The sequence below is a fragment of the Erigeron canadensis genome, chromosome 1 (genome assembly GCF_010389155.1).
Source record: "Erigeron canadensis isolate Cc75 chromosome 1, C_canadensis_v1, whole genome shotgun sequence".
Classification (NCBI taxonomy): Eukaryota; Viridiplantae; Streptophyta; class Magnoliopsida; order Asterales; family Asteraceae; genus Erigeron; species Erigeron canadensis.
In genome coordinates this window covers 19552739-19570437 of record NC_057761.1, presented here as the reverse complement: position 1 = coordinate 19570437, position 17699 = coordinate 19552739, and the positions used below count along the sequence as shown (strand labels likewise).

At 34.1% G+C, this 17699-nt stretch overlaps 2 protein-coding genes and 1 non-coding gene across 3 annotated transcripts; 1 reads left to right on the top strand and 2 right to left on the bottom strand.

Moving 5' to 3' along the window:
- Positions 1-3217: 3217 nt before the first annotated feature.
- Positions 3218-4282, bottom strand: LOC122586145. Its single transcript, XM_043758253.1, has one exon. It carries the CDS (start codon positions 4280-4282, stop codon positions 3218-3220), a length of 1065 nt encoding a protein of 354 aa, XP_043614188.1.
- A 2527-nt stretch (positions 4283-6809) lies between these two features.
- LOC122585544 (golgin candidate 2) lies at positions 6810-16186 on the bottom strand. Its single transcript, XM_043757672.1, has 10 exons — positions 16013-16186; positions 14971-15894; positions 13102-13212; positions 12902-12961; positions 11843-11900; positions 10665-10705; positions 10432-10524; positions 7781-7906; positions 7439-7486; positions 6810-7346 (listed from the first exon to the last, which is right to left on the bottom strand). Exons 1-10 carry the CDS (start codon positions 16064-16066, stop codon positions 7005-7007), a joined length of 1857 nt encoding a protein of 618 aa, XP_043613607.1. The 5' UTR covers positions 16067-16186; the 3' UTR covers positions 6810-7004.
- TRNAM-CAU lies at positions 8899-8971 on the top strand. The gene has a single exon. It is a non-coding gene; the product is annotated as a tRNA-Met (tRNA).
- Positions 16187-17699: the final 1513 nt, after the last annotated feature.

Here is a 17699-nt window from a genome sequence, read left to right as displayed (position 1 = left end):
CTCTTGGATCGCCGCCCATCAAATCCATACGATTCCCATATGTGTCCCTTGACGGTTAAGTTTAGAACGGATAAGGGCCTCTGGCCCATACCGTAAACACCTGAAAACGAACCTGATTCTCGCCGGAAAGTTAACTTACACATGTGTAAGTTTCGCCGGAGATGGTCGCCGTCGCCGGAGTATCATGGTGGTGGTCGGAGTTGGAAGGAAGCAGGAAGAAGAAGTGTGTAAGTTAAGTTACACATGTTACACATGTACTATAAAAAGTACATGTACTACAAATAACCCACCCCTATATATATATATATATATATTTCAGAGAATAAAAAAAAAACAAATTCACTTGCCTCCTACGTATTCCCCACCACGGACCAACCCAATACGCCCTCGAATATGGAGCAATACGGCCCACACCTAACGGTGTGGACCGTATTCTTCAGACCAATACTAGCTACATTAGGGATGCTTTTATTATCAAGGGAGAGGATCTCCACTATTTAAAAAAGTTTCTTATCAACATGCTGAAAGATATTATTGTGTGATATCATTAATATGAAATTTAAAATATGTGATAACTGTAATATAGATTTATATTTTAATGTTAATAGTTTTTTGAAAACTAGTAAAAATTTGTGGATCTTTGTCATAGTTTGTTGTAGCATAGAGTTATTTATATAATTTTTCAAAAGTATTTTAAAAAAATAATGTATGAATATTTGTAGTTAGATTTAGAAGTAACACAAATCTTAGCTTGTGCAGATATTAAAAAGTGGAAATGTCAAATGTAAAAACTACAACTTTTGTCAGCTAATAATCTAATATCAGACAAGTAGTGGTGACTACGTTTTATGTTATTTTTTGTTTTCATTTATTAATTATAAGGTTTTTATAATAATAATTGTAACAACATACAATTATTGTTTCTTTTATATTGTTAACAACCATACAACCATAGTACGGTTGAAATGTGTTGACACAACAATACTTTTTCATGAATTATTGTTTTGTTGTTTATGTTCTTTAATATAGTTATCAGTTTTTTTTTTTAATTTTCTATTTTTAACTTTTATACAAAATAATATAAAATCATCATGAAATAATCAAACACCACATACAATCACCATGAAATAACCAACACTATTATTAATTTTTATATAAAATAATTAACACATACAATCACCATGATATAACCAACACATAGAATCACATGAAATAACTACCAACACATAGAATTGAACAAAATAATACCATAAAACCTGAATATGTTTCAACCAAAACGAAACACCAAATATGTGGTATATTTTGAATATAACAGTGAAATCCATCTTCTTCCTTTTTTTCTTTCTAAACGATGTAAAATCTATCTACTTAAAATTCAAATGATGGAATTTATCCTATAACTAAATGAAGAGCTTAAAACTAGTTTAATTTGTGCATTTGTTTTAATATGGGATTTTTATGAAAATTCTTTTTTTTAATCGTTATTGTTGAATATAAGTATTTTAAAGTTAGTTTAACTGTTATTTGGGAAGTTAAGGATACAGCTGAATTTCGTTCCGCTACTTTGGAAATACAGGTTTATTTTCTAATTAGTGCTCAGGTAGTCTGGAAATATATAAATTTTATAATAATTGTGAAACAAAAAGTGTATGACCAATATTACAACTTAATGAATATGAAAGTTAAAGAAGAAGCATATGAAAGTTAACTTCATATAAATAATGATTTCAGTCTACTTTTTTTTTTCCAACTTTAGTTAAATAAAAAGAGAAACAAAAAGTGTATGACCAATATCACAACTTAATCAATACGAAAGTTAAAAAAGAAACATATGAAAATTAACTTCATATAAATATTGATTCCAGTTTACCTTTTTTGTCAACTTTAATTAAATAAAAAGAGAAACAAAAAGTGTATGACCAATATCACAACTTAATCAATAAGCTAAATAAGAGACATATGAAAATTAACTCCATATAAATATTCATTTCAAATTACCTTTTTTTCTCTCAACTTTAGTTAAATAAAAAGAGAAACAAAAAGTGTAGAGTATATAAATGTAGTCTTATTTTTAGTTGTTAGAAAAAAATTCAAAATATATCACTATCCAATCTTTATAATAAAGAAAAATTCCAAATATATCTAATATTATAAAACAAACCCGTATAAATTCAGCCTTATGCTTAACTGCTTTCGAATGATTAACGGCTCCCCAAATAACAGTTGTTATTTGACCTAACTTCAAAATACTTAAATTAAAAAAGTAAAAGTAAAGTAAAGTAACTCTCAATGCCGTCTTCTACGGGTTTTGGGTCCTAATACCGTCTTTGATGGTGTATTGGGGAGGTTGATATGTAGACAGCCTTACCCCTACCAAAGGTAGAGAGGCTGCTTCCAGGTTCTACCATAGGTAGAAAAGGACCTCCAGTCTTGCTGGGCATGAGGATCAAACCCATGACCTCTGTTTCCAGAGGCATGAGCTCCAACCACTGATCCAACCCAGTTGGTTTATTAAACAAAGGTAAAAAAAGGTAGGGCTTTTCAAGTTATCACTCATCACACACCTATAAGATTTACACCTATAAGATTTTGCTAGAGCATAGAATAAACAATTTTCATTTCGATGTATCCCAGTCGGAAAGACATACCCAATCATACAAATATGTGTTACTTATATTTAGAAAAAGTCTCAATCAAAAGCAATCCCTAAGACGCATATCTTTCAATAACTATAAACCAGCCTATGAAATTCATTTTTAAAAAAATTTCAACCCTTGGATGAAAAAGATTTTTGAATTGTGACCATAAGATCATTTGCTGACCTCATTTTCCTTATATATAAAATTGTAATGTTACTTAGTTATTAGAGGAATGAAGTAAATCACGTTACAAAATATTAGCTTGTTTCCTGTTACTTTTTAGAAAGGCAAATAATATATTAAAATAACAAACATCTAGCAAAGTACTAGTTGTTCCCAACAAGATACAATTACAAATACAAGAACAAGGCAACAACAGCATATACTTAGGATCACAACAAATAACCAGATCCTAAGCACATCTTGAGGTTTGAACTGCGAAGAATACAAAAAGGATGAAAAAACTCATGTCAATTAAAGACATAAGAAAAATCCTCAAAAACAGAGGCCGAGCTACCGGTTTTCACTCTGTATTGTTTTTAATGCATTCTCATATAAACCTCAAGGAACGAAACCAATTAAACGACACAAAGAGGGTTGGAAAGCCACTCCACCCACGACATCCTCCTTTTCTTGAACCGACTCGAGAACCATGAATAAGAGTGAGAAATGATAATATCGACAAGGTAATCTTTACGCTGTATCCCATTCTTGAACACTTTGTCATTACGATATCTCCAAATTGACCACCATCCACAATACACAATACCTTCAATAATATTCTTTTTCACCAAAGAAAGATGCATATTGTCTATATCATTCAACATATCAGTAGGCCCAACAGAAGGAATAGGAATTTGAATCCAATTTGATACTGCCCTCCAAACACGAGAAGCTACATTACAGTTACCAAAAACATGATCACTTGTCTCCACATCACATTCGCACATCGGACAAAGCAAGGAAGGAATGTCCAAACCTTTGGTAACCAAGTTTTTTCGAGTCGGAATCCTATCCAATAATACCCGCCAAGCATGAATATTAACTTTTCTAGGAACCATATTATTCCATCTAGTCGCAAATATGTTAACAGGTAACACCATAGAATCGATGCGCAAACGTATCTCTTTGACTGAAAATTCGTTAAGATTATCAACCGAAAAGACCCATTTATCCACGTCGTTGGAGAATTCCACAGAGTTCAAGGCAGAGACGAGCTCTTTTAGCTCAGTTTCTTCCGCACCACCCCTAACATTCCGTCTCCAGTTATGCAACAACTTATTATCACGCCATCTATTGCAAACTGAAACTCTTTTATCACATTCCAAATTAAAAAGATGAGGAAACTTCAATGCGAATGGAAGGTTACCAGACCAAATATCATGCCAGAAAAGAATGGAGGAGCCATTACCCACTTTGATAGAGAACGCACTTCGTGGTATAATCCTTTCCTCGTCCAAATCAGAAGCCACTTTTAGCACATTATACCAAATACCAGAAGAAGTCACACCAGGCCTTGACCAATCACCAAAAGAAACCGGATTGTAGATGTTGTTAATCACATTCACCCAAAGTGACAAAGGGTTGGAGACATAGCGCCATTTCCACTTGAGCAACAACGCACGATGGTTATATCCATCCATTTATTAATAATATTACTGGATTACATTACTCAATGGTTATGCACCGAATGAACTCTTTGTTTTGAATACTTAAATGAATGCATGAAATTACGACTACTTTTTAAAGACATTAAATCTAGATCCTTTTTATTATCTATAAATATATATAAAAGAGAAACCTTAATTCATAATTGGAGATCTATGGACCCTTAGATGAAATTCAACTTTTAATTAGAACCATTAGATCAATTGATGATGTCATATACCTTATTTAACAATTTTAAATTTAATTTTATTTAAATAAATTTAAATTATTATTATTTCTTTATTTAAGTTTGTAGACATTAATAATTAATATTTTTAATGATATAATTATGAAAACTAATATTAATAATTAATATTTTTAATGATATAATTATAGAAACTAATACTTTTATATTTTACATCATTTTTATCTTTAAAATTAATTTTTAATTTTTTTACATAACTTTTTTTAATGTATTTTTATTAAATTATATTTTTGTATAGGTTTTTTTTTTATCATATGACGTTTTTTATTAAGTTAATGTTTTGAAAACTGGACCGGCTGTTAAATCGGTCTATTTAATAAAGAACTAAAAAACAAATATGGAGTCTATAGTAAGCAATCACAATTATATATCTGAATAATAATCGTATGAAAATTGCAATGATATTATGCATAATTTTAACTTTGATTAACACAACATGCGATATATACATTGATAATTAAATTGCTTAGTAATTTTAGTGTATAACTAAATTATTCGAGCAAAACGTTAAAGCATAAGTACAATGACAATGCAAATATATCCGGATGAATAAAAGACATCCAAAGAAACGAAAACCTTACTTAGCGAGACCTCTAATAGTTGATGTATCCATTTTTCAACTGTCTTGTTACTGTTAACCGGAATTTAAACGACCACTAATGTAACTTCATGTTTTTTAGTGTTTAATTTTTACATAGTTAAATTATGATATTAAACAAATTTAATATGTCGTTAATTTAATCTAGTATAGAATAAATTAGTGACTAAAACTTGAAGCCCATTATAAAAAGGGGAATCCATTTTAGAACAAATGCACAAAAAACATCAAGAGTTACCGACGATAGTGGAATGATATAAGACCGTACCTGTTATCAACAATGACATATAATCAAAGAATGAAACAAAATGGGAAGAACGTTACGGATGGCGGTGGTTGTCAAAGTCACCGGCTAAAAAGATGGAGGGAGAAATCAGCATCAACATCAGCAACGGTGATAGAAAGAAGAATAAGAGTGACCGGCAGTGGTGGTCGGATATCTTCCATGAAGTGAGAATTAGGGTAAGGAGAATGTGTAAGATTTAGATAATTATTATAACTTTATATTTTTGTAACTATAAATGAAACTACGAATGTAAAGAGTTTTTGAGAAGTTTTTAAGTGGGCAAGAGGCTTGGGCGGGAAAAAGTAGGTCCATGTACTATAGTATTTGATCCATCTTTTAGTTATGAGATGTACTTATTTATACAAAAGTTTTTATAAGTTTTCATATGAACTTTTATAAGTTAAAACTAGCACAATACCCGCACAATGCGGCGGTGGTGGCTGCAACGGTGGTCTGGTGTCGGTGACGGGTGGTGATCGCGACGACTATTGGTGGTGGTGACGGTATTAAGTGGTGTAGGTTGATGTACATGTAACCGATGTAAAAGTGGTGGTGGTGGAATATTTTAGAAGATCAACGGATACCCACGCAATACGGTGGTGATATGGTGGTGGCGGCAACCGTGGTGATGGCGGCGAGTGGTGATGGTGGTGGTGGCGGCGAGTGGTGGAAGTAATTGATATAAAGATAATTGATCTAAATGGCAGCGGAAATATTTTAAAAGATAAGTGACTAATAGTGTAAAATTATTCATGAGGGTAAATGGGTCATTTCGCATCTCTCTTCTTTCCTAACTTTTCAACAAAGATGTATAATGTTTATATAGTAGTATTGATGTAGTGGATAGTTTGATCACCATATGTTAGCCTCTCCTATTCCCTACAAAAGGTGAAGTATCGTTTTTAGGTTGATTATGGATCATAAAAGCTCGAAAAATTGTACATTGTTTAGGAATTTCACGTAACGGGCGTACCATTACGTGTATGTATAGATGTGTTGGTTGCATGTTGTGCTAAACTTAAATGCACATAAGTGATATTCATTTTCATCCGGCCAAATACGTTAGCATTGGTTCATTCTTTTGTTGAGCTCTATCCCTATATTATTCTTTCCATGAGTGAGTGCAGCTGCTTTCATTAAATTATCTGGAACAGATGGTGTTATGATATGGAATACCCATTCCTTTTATCCAAATGAACAACTTCAATAGTGATATACGATAATGTGGTTCTATACACAAGTGACACCAAGGTTTAAGCAATGACAATTTATTATAGGATTTATACAAACAAAATTATGATGCAGCTAGAACTCATAACTATGATAAGTACCCTGGCGAAAGAAATGACGACTTTATATTGAAAAATACAAATATTGCGAACTAAAAAAACCTTTTTGAATATGTTAACTCATCAATTATAATCATCCCTTTGTTACTCTGACATAAATGAATGAATACTCCTAATTATGTAACATCCTTTTTTCAGTGATCAATCTATACATATATCCCAGGGAGGGAGTGATCTATACATGTGAGACTATGTAGAGCTGATAAACTTAAATATTGGATCAAACTCCAACGTTGTTGATATTTTCCAAGGATATAGCAGCGCCTGACCCGGCCTCATCAGACACTGCAGTATGTGATCTGAAAATATAGAACACCCAGAAGTGTAGGCATACAAGGTAAACAAAAGACCATATCTTTGCCATTGGATTTCTTCTTAGGAAAGCTGCCCCTGTTGAGAAGATGGAGTCCAGTTGTCGCACCAATGACCCTATATGTTTCTGCCCTTGTTGGATTCTATCCTGAAACTTGGAATTCGAGTCCCATAATCCCCCTGATTCTAAATCATTGATTGTTGATGTTTTCATGGATGATTTTGTCTCGTCCAATGACCTTGAAACCGCCTTTAGAAATAATATAAGAACTTGTTATATACACACAAAATAAAAACATCTAATCATCCATACCGGATTGTTTAGTTGGAGATATCATGTACCTCAATTCTAAACATTAGCATAGCCTTCTCTGATGATAGTGCTTCAACCTATAAGATGATACCATGTAGTTTAATAAGATTGTGGTAAGGAAAGTATTTACTTCTGACATAACTATCAAAGCAAATATATCTTCAATTATAGTTGTAGCTTCATTTGTTATTAGATTGTTCCAACTTCTCTAAGCAGTATGTCAATCTATTTGTAGCTTTCACATTTACAAAATTTTCCTAAAATTCACTTCGTCTAATCCATTCATAAATGATTGCATGTTCATAGTGAAGACAACTCACAACAATCTCAAATGAAAAGAGAAAGTAACCTTTGAAAAGTCAAACACCAACCTGAGCTTGTTTCTGAATTAAATGATCCGTAAGCTGGCCAAGCCTTCGCTTGAGCTCAACTTCCACTTCAGTCGGATTTTCAATCTCCTTTCTAGTTACTTGAATATTTGCTTCAAGATTCTTTGCCTGTACCAGCATGTAGGTCAAGCTCGAGAGATTTCACAATATTTAATATTAGAGGAATAAATTAGATTTCTAGATCATGCGTTAGGCATCAAATGTTACACTAAGAATGCTGCCAAATAAGATAACAACTATTAAAGTATGTATTACTTTGCACCATATCTTGCAAATACGGCCAAATAAGATAACTACTATTATAGTATGTATTACTATGCACCATAGTTGTCAAACTCGTACGAGTCACGAGTCGACTCGTACGAGTCGAGTCAAAACTAACCGAAAATGAGGTGACTCGATCAGTGACTCGAAAGTTATCCAAACTCGTAACCTGACTCGTGATTTATGGTGTGACTCGGTCCGAGTCGATCGTATCCGAAACTCGTGCGTTTTAGGATCTTCTGTACATATTATCGATTTTGAAGAATTTAGTGAATAAAAGAAGAAAAAATACATACTTTTGCATCAGATATGAAGATTTCATGCTCCGTTGAAGATGTTTTGGATCTCATATATGTGTTTGTGTTTTTAAATTTTTTGGGGAGGATAAGTGAGACTGTGAAATGACGGATACAAAAGTATAGGTAGAGCTGTTGTACTTAAACAAAAATAAATATTTTATTTGTGGGATTTGCATTTCCAAGAAAACCTATGTGTTTAATAATTGAGTTTCTTTTCCTGTTAATATATCTAACATATTATATTATATCGTATGTATATTTATTTTGATTGTGTAGGCATAGTAACTATTATATCGTATGTATATTTATTTTGATTGTGTAGGCATAGTAACTAAGTAAGGCAACAATTAGGATTTACATGTTCATTCATAGTAATATGAGTACGACCGTTCACGTTTACGACGAGTACTTTGGGCAGCTTCACTCTCTGCACTTCACGTCTGTAACCACAATGACTATATGCTTAACACACCTAATGACTATATGCTTAACACACCTTCAGATCGAAGAAGTACTTTTTGGAATGGGAATGGCTGAAGCGGGGTGGAGGAATGGTCAACTCATCAGACTCATGATCTGAAGACTACAGGTTCGAATCCTGTCCCCGCCTAATCACTTGAGATCTTTTTTTGGGTGGTAAAAGTTGTCTAGCTCTATTGGGTTGGTGTTGGGTTAGCCCGTAGTTTCCTTCCTCTCCTTCTCTTTCTGGGCTCGCTTCTCTTTCTGAGTTATTCCAGCTTCTTCATGATTTCGTGCCGCGGTGAACAAACAAAACAAAAAAGAGGGCCATCTCAGCGGAAGGAGAAGGACCTGCAACGGCAGAGACTACTGACCCTATTCTTGTTCCCTGCTGAGCGAAGCTGCGAGCCTACCCTTCTCGAGCCTACAACAATAGCTTACGCTTACCAAGCCTAAAAATAGGGCTACAGCAACCAAAGCAAGCTTCCCCCTTTGTTTGTTGTGGGTCGCGCTCTCTTGACGGAATATCTCAATACCCGAGCTCCTGCTTTCCTTGTGTTCTTCACCGGCACCCCTTCTCCTTTCAAAATATTGCGTATATAGAGATAGTCAGTCTTGACTTATCTCAAGCAATGCCCAAAGAGTCCCATTTCTTTCTTGGTCGGACTACGTTTCCAGAACGAACAAGATACAGGTTGAGAAGGGGGAGTTAGCAAAGTTAGACAAGATTGGAATGGGCCGGGTAAGGGGGACCTTCGCTTCATTAGAAATAGGACTCGGACCTTCTTTCTTCTCCTGCGGAGCCCTGATAAAGTAACCGGCGGCACGGGCGGAGAAAAGCGGACGTGGGGACTCGGGTCGGGGCGCAGCGTAACTAAGGGATTTATAAACTTCCTCGCTCGTATATTCTTTTGATGATCGATTCAACCTCTGATCAAAAAGATATACCTTGGTTATATTTCATCTCTTCAACAAGTTTAGTACTCGGGGGGGGGGGGGGGGGGGGGGGGGGGGCGGCGGTTTGGTTTCGTGCAAGGCCCTCGCAGTACTTCGTATTATTGTTATTTATAGTTTTGATGGTTATAATCGTTATATATTAGATAATAATTGTTATTATGTTTTACATTTATGATTATTTATTAAGATAATTAACTTATTTTTTATTTTTAAGTATGCCATATATATAATTATATCATATTATATAATATAAAAAAATGTCCTGACTCTTACAAGTCGAATCACGAGTCGAGTCGCGAGTCAAAAATTTAAGATTTCGAGTCGAGTCGGAGAATACGAGTCGACAACTATGCTATGCACCATATCGTGCAAAATCATGGCAAAGCATGTTAAATATAGAAGGACAACTGACTGATCCTAGCCTTACCCTTTTTTGTAGGGTTTTTAACACACTCCATGTTACTGTAAGGTATGCAAACTATCCATTCCATATGCCAAGTGGTAAAAAAAATCGTATATTTTGTGTCTGAAAAAACCAACATCATGGTACAAATCGTCAAAGATCCCAGGACTTCAGATTGTTGGATTGTGCATTTTGCATAACAGAATCATTATTGAACCAAAAATTTATGGTGGATTGAGATAGTGCTTCACCTTTTCTTGCAGTTGTCCAACTTTATCTATTATGAAAGTGTGTTCTGCCTCCAACATCTCATATCCTAATTCAACTCCCCTTGAAGTTGTCAACTGCATATCATGCCCCATAAACCAAAAACAATATGAGTTTATAAAGCTAGGAATAATCCACAAAGTACAGATTTATCAACTGCAAAAACTTTCAATAGCCAATTATCCAAATGGATACGTTAAAGTTAAAACAAACTTACTTTGTTTCCACTAGGATGACTACCCTTCTTGGATGCTAGCTCTACATAAAAAAAACCGAAAGTGTTTAAAGAGAAAAAAAGAAAACATAAATCAGAAGAAATGCAGATTAACATGTTGAAAGGAGCTCTTAGCTATAGATTTGAACAAATAACTTTTAAAAAATTATACAAATACATAAAGAATACAAGGGGATGGCTTCCTACATCATCCTCCCATGTATCATGAGCATTATAGATACATGTTAGAAGTTATAAAGATCAATTTAAGAAAATAGATAACTTTGAATACAAAATTTTGTGTACCGGAAATCTAGATATTCTTTAATATACATTGATATCAAGTATCTAGAGCGCACTATTTCTAGATACACTTCGTATAAAATGCATTTAGAAGAAAGGACTTGAGATTAATCACCATTTATTAATCCAAAATCCTACATAAGTAGTTTGATAAACACCAACTTCATGATAGACTGCCAATATAACCTTCAAATTATCTGACAATTGGTCATACATTCCCTTAGTCAGCTAGTTGGGGTATGTTAAAAATGGATTCCATCAATTATCATACCAAAAGCCAAATTAATGGGTGCATTCTTCTAGCTCTCCTAACATCCTGATACTATTTAAGGTTTCCCCTAAAATATCAAGCATTGTTACATCACTTTATCAGTAATAGATATTTTAACCATCTATATGCCGAGTATACATATTTTTCACCAAATCTATACTCTGTCTGTTTGCAGATCCATCCACGCATCAAATGTAACAGGCAATACTGTGGTATTTGCTTATATAACTTTATTAAGTGATGGATATCAAACAGGAGAGCATTTTGAATTTAGTAAACGCATTTCTAAAACCTGTTCCACTTTTGGAAGACATGAGACATGCCATAATTCGAAATTCCTGAACAATGAAATGATCATAAGTTTGATAAGCTTGGTATGACTTATAGTATAACTTGGATACATTTCTTGCTAGCTCAATCTGTGGAATCTGGTGTCAAACTATGTAGGACTTTCTGTGTACAACTATGTAACAGTCTGCTTAGCTTTTTGAAAAAGCTATAATACCGGTATGTATATGAGACATTTCTTCACATTCAAGAAAGTTAGACCATAATACCGGTATGTATATAAGACAACTCTAAAGACGATGAAGCTGAAAATATGTACCTTTATGACTAGCTTCCTTCAACTCAATCTGCCTATGAAGCTCTGCTACCCGCTTGACCTAATCAAACATTAAAGCACAAAGATCTATATCTTATTATTCAAGGAGTCCCAACAGAAAATAACAGTTGATGCATCATATTGAGTTGAATATGATCCTTCAAAAGAAGGTATTGACTATATAGGAAGAAGAGGTAACAAATAATGATGACAGAGAATGGTATAATGACATTCTGAAAGTCAAGAATTCAACATTTTGTACCAACTTTTACTTAAACATGGTGTATACTCTAATTTATAAAATTAAGGCCAATATTACATGTCAAGAAAAAAAAAATCACTTTTCAGAAAAAGTTAATGTGTTCCAGTGTTGCTAGCCCAAAAGGCATCACCTTCTCTGTTGAAATCCCACTAAAAAAAAATAAATCACAGCCTGATATGATCCCACATCGGCCAAGTATGGGATTGGTTGGTGGTTTATAAGCCTAGGTGTCTCCTCCTTTGAGCTAGCTTTTGGGAGTGATTTCTACACCTAGCTTATGGCATGATATGAGCCTATTATGGGATGGGTTCGTATCAATTGGTATTAGAGCCAACCCTACCTTTCGAGGTTCCAACGCTCGGAGTGGTGGCCTATGGAGTGGTGGCTTGGACCCAAGGAGAAGGGTGTCAACCGTGACCAACATAGTCGTGACCAACGAGGACGTTGGCTCTTAAAAGGGTGGGGTATTGATATGATCCCACATCGGCCAAGTATGGGATTGGCTGGTGGTTTACAAGCCTAGGTGTCTCCTCCTCCTTTGAGATAGCTTTTGGGAGTGCGTTCTACACCTAGCTTATGGCATGATACGAGCCTATTATGGGATGGGTTCGTATCACAGCCTTAATGGAAAGCAACTCTCATTTGAGTCCTAGTCTGATCAGGAACAGTTTGAGTGCAAAAGGTATTTCACAGTCACAATGCTGATTACTGGACTGAGACTTCTGAAACTTGCATTTCGATCCTAGTTGGGTAAATGGATCAAAGTTAAGCTAATCTATCACCGACTAAGATTCGCATACCTCAACTTCTAGATTCCATTGTGCAGTAGCAAGTGACTTTGCAAGCTCAGCATTTGTGGTCTGAAAGGTGACAGACAATTTCATTAATTAGCTGCCGCATGTTTACAAGCTAGAAAAAATTAAATAGTAGAAGCCTTTCTATAAAAGAAATGTAAAAGATATTAAAACACTTATCAAGATGTTTATTTATATTAAAATACCTCAAGTTTAGCCAACTTGATTAGAGCTTCCATTCTTGTATTATTATGTTTTTGCTTCTCTAAATCAACAGCATCCATAGTCTCCATCATTGTCATTTGCAGTTCTGAAGCCTTGAGCAATACAAAGATGAAAACATATGTTAATTTATTAAATATACAGAGTGTACGTTTTAATACTCAACAATATAGATTAAAAGATAGCATTAATAAAAGTCTGTTACAATGTCTAGTCCATAGACAGATTAGTCTGTTACAATGTCCATAGACAGATTTAGTATGGACTTAGAATGCCAAGAAAAAGTTAACAGCATAAAGCAGATGCAGATAAAAGCGCTTTTGGTTTATCATACTTAGGATACATTAGCTTGCAATGGAAAAACATCCCAGGAGTTCCAGGAGATGATTCAAGTTAATAATTACAGTGCTCTATAACTCATTTAATGTTCCATAGTTGCCCAAATGTAGGGTCGATCCGTTGTTGTAGTAGCTACGTTTAACTTATCCAAACAGGCAAACTAAAAAAAATGGTTCAAATCAACTCCATGTTATAACTAACAGCTGTATCATCAGTTCCCTAGTCTTAATCTTGATCTGAGCATTGACAGCAACTACATCATTATGAGTGATATAAACAGAAAAAATTCAACAAGTTCTTGTGATAGAAGTCCCCTGTTGACACACTTGACTATATTTAGAAAAAAACTTGGGCAAAGAGCTTTTCAAGTGAGCTTCAACGTCTCATATCTAGACTAGAACAAATATTTATCTGTTTTTGACCCGCTAATAAATAATCAGAGACACTAATTTTGCCACCTTTAAATAGCTCAGATTGGTCCATGCGAAGTTTAATGTAGAAGGGTTTAACCTATAGGTTAGTTATAAACTTCCCTTTTTGTCCCAATGTAGGCAACATACCCAGAAAAACTAATGATGTCAACATTGTATCTTCATTTCTTTAGATGAATATGTATTACATCAAAATTTGTTAAACTAAACATTATCTATTGTAAAATGAAATTGGTAATTTTCCAGCTTTCATAAACATTGAACTTTGTTTTTCATACGGCTTTGATTAAAAGAGACTTAAACCTTGCTTTTTCAATTACCAAAGGTGAAGAAGTGTTGGTTATAAAGAAGATAAACTGGTCACCAACAATTTTTCTGGCAACCAACATTTTGTTTTTCACCATTTGTTATTTTTTGGCATTATGTGGCGTTCATTTTGTAGTTGAATTCTGTAATGGTTTCTATTTTCTCAAATATTATTAAAATAGAAATCAAATTTTGTAAATGGTGGGTACTCAGTGTCGGAAAACCTAGGTTTTGGTTAGCTGCCAAACAAACCCAGTACATCCTGGAAAGGTAAAAAAAATGATCAGAGGCGAGATATAAATTAAAGATTAATATGATGCCACATTGCCATGTACAAAAAAAATTAAGCTATTATGCCAAAAAAAAATTGTTTATACTGGTTTAGCAGGTAAAATTTTGTGGTATTGTTCTTGGACCAAAAAAAAAAAAAAAAAAACAATACCTTTGTATATTGCTAATCTGCAGCTTAAACCCTAAACAACAATACCTTAATCAATGATATGTTCTAATGTACACGGGTACATGAAGTATAAAATGGCACTCAGCCACTGAAATCGTCTTCAAAAGGTTAAACAAGATGAATGTCACAACAACAACCAATCATGTTGAAAAGCCAACACTTTTTTGGGTATTCACATCTACATTTACACAATGCGCCTATGAACTGAAAACATCGATACGTATAAATGTAATGCCAAAGTTTATGGATTACAAACAGTAGTAAATTGGAAGAAAAAAAAAATTCCTTGTATTAAAATAAAAATATAAAAGCATTACCTCGTGTGCTTGCTGTTTAGCCCTCTCATCAATAATTTTCTCTAAGCTTTGCTTCTCGCCCTCCAATCTAGCAACGAGGTTTTCACGATCTTTAATGGCTTCAATGGCTTTAGCAGCAGCTTTCTGAGCAAGAAGTTGCTCCCTTTTTTTCATTCTCTCCTCCCTTTCAATTTCGTCAGTCTCAGAGTCAGAAGTAGTCTCCGAATCCGAATCTGACTCCGTCTCCATATCTTCCGCCTTCTTAGACGAAGAACTAATCGGAACTCCACTTATTTCTTCCTTCTTTCCTCGTTCTTTTACATCCATATCAGAAGGACTAATTGCGGGTTCTATTTCAGGACGCTTTTCAATCACAGCATCCTGTTTCTTCTCCTCTACTACTAGCATTTCAGTTTCCACATCATCATTCTTGTTTCCTTTCTCCGTCATTTCTGTTGAATCGCCCACCACAAGATCACTTGATCTCATGTCAGCAAGAGTCTTAGCAGGAGCATCCTGGTTCGGTTTCTTGTCTAAAGCAACCAAATTAGAACTAGACGGAACCTGCCTCTTTCCGGAAGATAATTCCTTCGGTTTTACCTTAAAGTTCTTACTAGTAGTAGTCGTAGCAGGTGGTGCGCTAAGAAGTTGCGTCCAATCACTATCCGTTAAACTAACACTAGTACTAGTAGTAGTTTTAGGTTTTACATCATTACTAACAAAAACTTCAACATTATTACTATTTTTATTCGGCGTGGCATCAACGAATTGGGTATTTTCGGAGGGCGGTGGGGGTGTTCTAATTTTCTTATTGAGTTTTTGTTTTAAAATGTCACTATGGGGTTTTGTGGTCTTAGGAGGAGGATGAGTTAAATTATCAATATTGTCATCGGATCGCGAAGATCCCTCGTTTTTCCGGAGGGATTCTGCGGCTTGCTGGTCTATCTGAAGAATACCCAAATCATAATTTTATAATTATTAACTAATAAGAACAACATTTTATTAATGTTGTAGATATAATAATAATATAAAAAATATAAATTGGGAAATTAAGATTAAGCACCTGCTGAAGAAGAGTCTCGGCAACCCTGAGTTTGGAGGAGATCCAACCGGACATTGCTTCTTTATTTCGACAAGTGAAATGTCGTCTTTGAATCACAGACGGTGTGTGTGTGAAAGAGAGAGAGAAAGAAAGATGTTATTATAAACAGGTGAGTTAGTGACAACAATTTTGGTGGAAAGACTCTAGAGAAAGAAATTAATGTATGAACTCATTATAATCGATTAAATTATAAAAAATTTTTAAAAAGATTTTTAGAGACAAACGTTTCATTTCTTTATTTAATAAAATTACATGGAGTTTTAAATTAATTATTTGACATATATTAACATGTCTATCAATTGGTTGTTTATGAATAGATTCATATAACCTTTTAATCATATTTTTCTTTCGAATAATCTCTTGATTAACACGATATATTTCCTTTTTAAGGAATTTTAAGTATAAGACCATTTTTAATCAAAGTCTTACAATTTCTAGTCTTTATTGGCAATAAAACCTTTCTTTAATTTGACGTAAACAATCATAAAGATTGAGTTAGTCATAATTGTGGTGAACCACATACTTAATGATAGACTTTTAGTCATATCTTGAAGGTAACCTTTAATTATTGGCATAGCCAAATTTATGAGTTGCAAATTCAACATGGACATGTTTGTTTGCATATCAATTTTATATGTTTTGATTTCTTTTTCAAGTTTTTAGTCTTAAGGAGAATAAGTAAATTACCATATAAAGTTGTTTTAACAGTTATGAGTAACATACCTTTTCTTGATATCTTCTTATTCTTCTGAATTCTGTTTCTGCTAGTGACCAAACCCAACCAATATTTCCCTAGCGGCCTCCTGCCTAAACGGTACTTCATCATGGCTTCAGAGTCTCCAGGTTTAACAATAACAATTATTTAGAGAAAAAGATAGATAACTAGAAAAGATAGTCTTATTTCATAACTGTCTCTTATCCGAAGATAAGAAACTTCTTGACAATTTATATTATTTCTCCTTAATGGAGAAACTACTCACTAGTAATCATATTATACAATGAGAGAAATGGGTGTGTGAAGGATGGGATGTTTCGAATGGGGATGATTAAACTAAAGGATCCATCTTCCTTATTTAATGGAAGTGGTTTATTACAAAACAAATAAAAAGACGTCATCCCTGACGTTTTTTGCTCGACAACCGCATGTGTTGAGTTAATTTTTTCTTCTTTCGTCATCCATGACGTTTCTTGATCGACAGCTACATGTGTTGGGTTTATCTTTCTTCCTTCGTATAAAGAGATTCTTTATTAGTGGAGGGACCACTAGAATTACTTTTCTTCTGTTGAAGATTCTTAGCAATAATCGTAATTTGACTTTCAGTCATTGCTATTAGCTTTTTACAAAGCTTTTTCTTCATCGCTTGAACTTGCTCATCATTGGTTTAGTAGAAGGTTACCTTTAATGGTATTTCTTTCTTTCCAAATTGTGCTGAATAGCGAGTAGCTTCTTGTTGGGCTTGTAACAGCGTTTTATATTTTTTATATGGAAAAGAATTTCCAGTAACATATTTGGAGACAATTCCCCAATCTTCATAAATTCCTCTGTATTCGCCTTCGAAAATGACATAATACTTGGAGTTTGTGTTTATGGGCTCTTGTAGAGTGTAACTTGGTCTGAGAGAGACCGTTCCAGTTTTTGGCAAACTGT

Excerpts from the sequence above, each read along its gene's own strand:
- LOC122585544 (XM_043757672.1), bottom strand. The coding sequence starts at position 16,066 with ATGTCCGGTTGGATCTCCTCCAAACTCAGGGTTGCCGAGACTCTTCTT. Across the intron at positions 11,901-12,901 it reads AATGGAATCTAGAAGTTGAG|GTCAAGCGGGTAGCAGAGCT; the intron begins GTATGCGAATCT and ends ATGTTTGATTAG. Across the intron at positions 10,525-10,664 it reads GTCATCCTAGTGGAAACAAA|TTGACAACTTCAAGGGGAGT; the intron begins GTAAGTTTGTTT and ends CATGATATGCAG.
- LOC122586145 (XM_043758253.1), bottom strand. The coding sequence starts at position 4,282 with ATGGATGGATATAACCATCGTGCGTTGTTGCTCAAGTGGAAATGGCGC.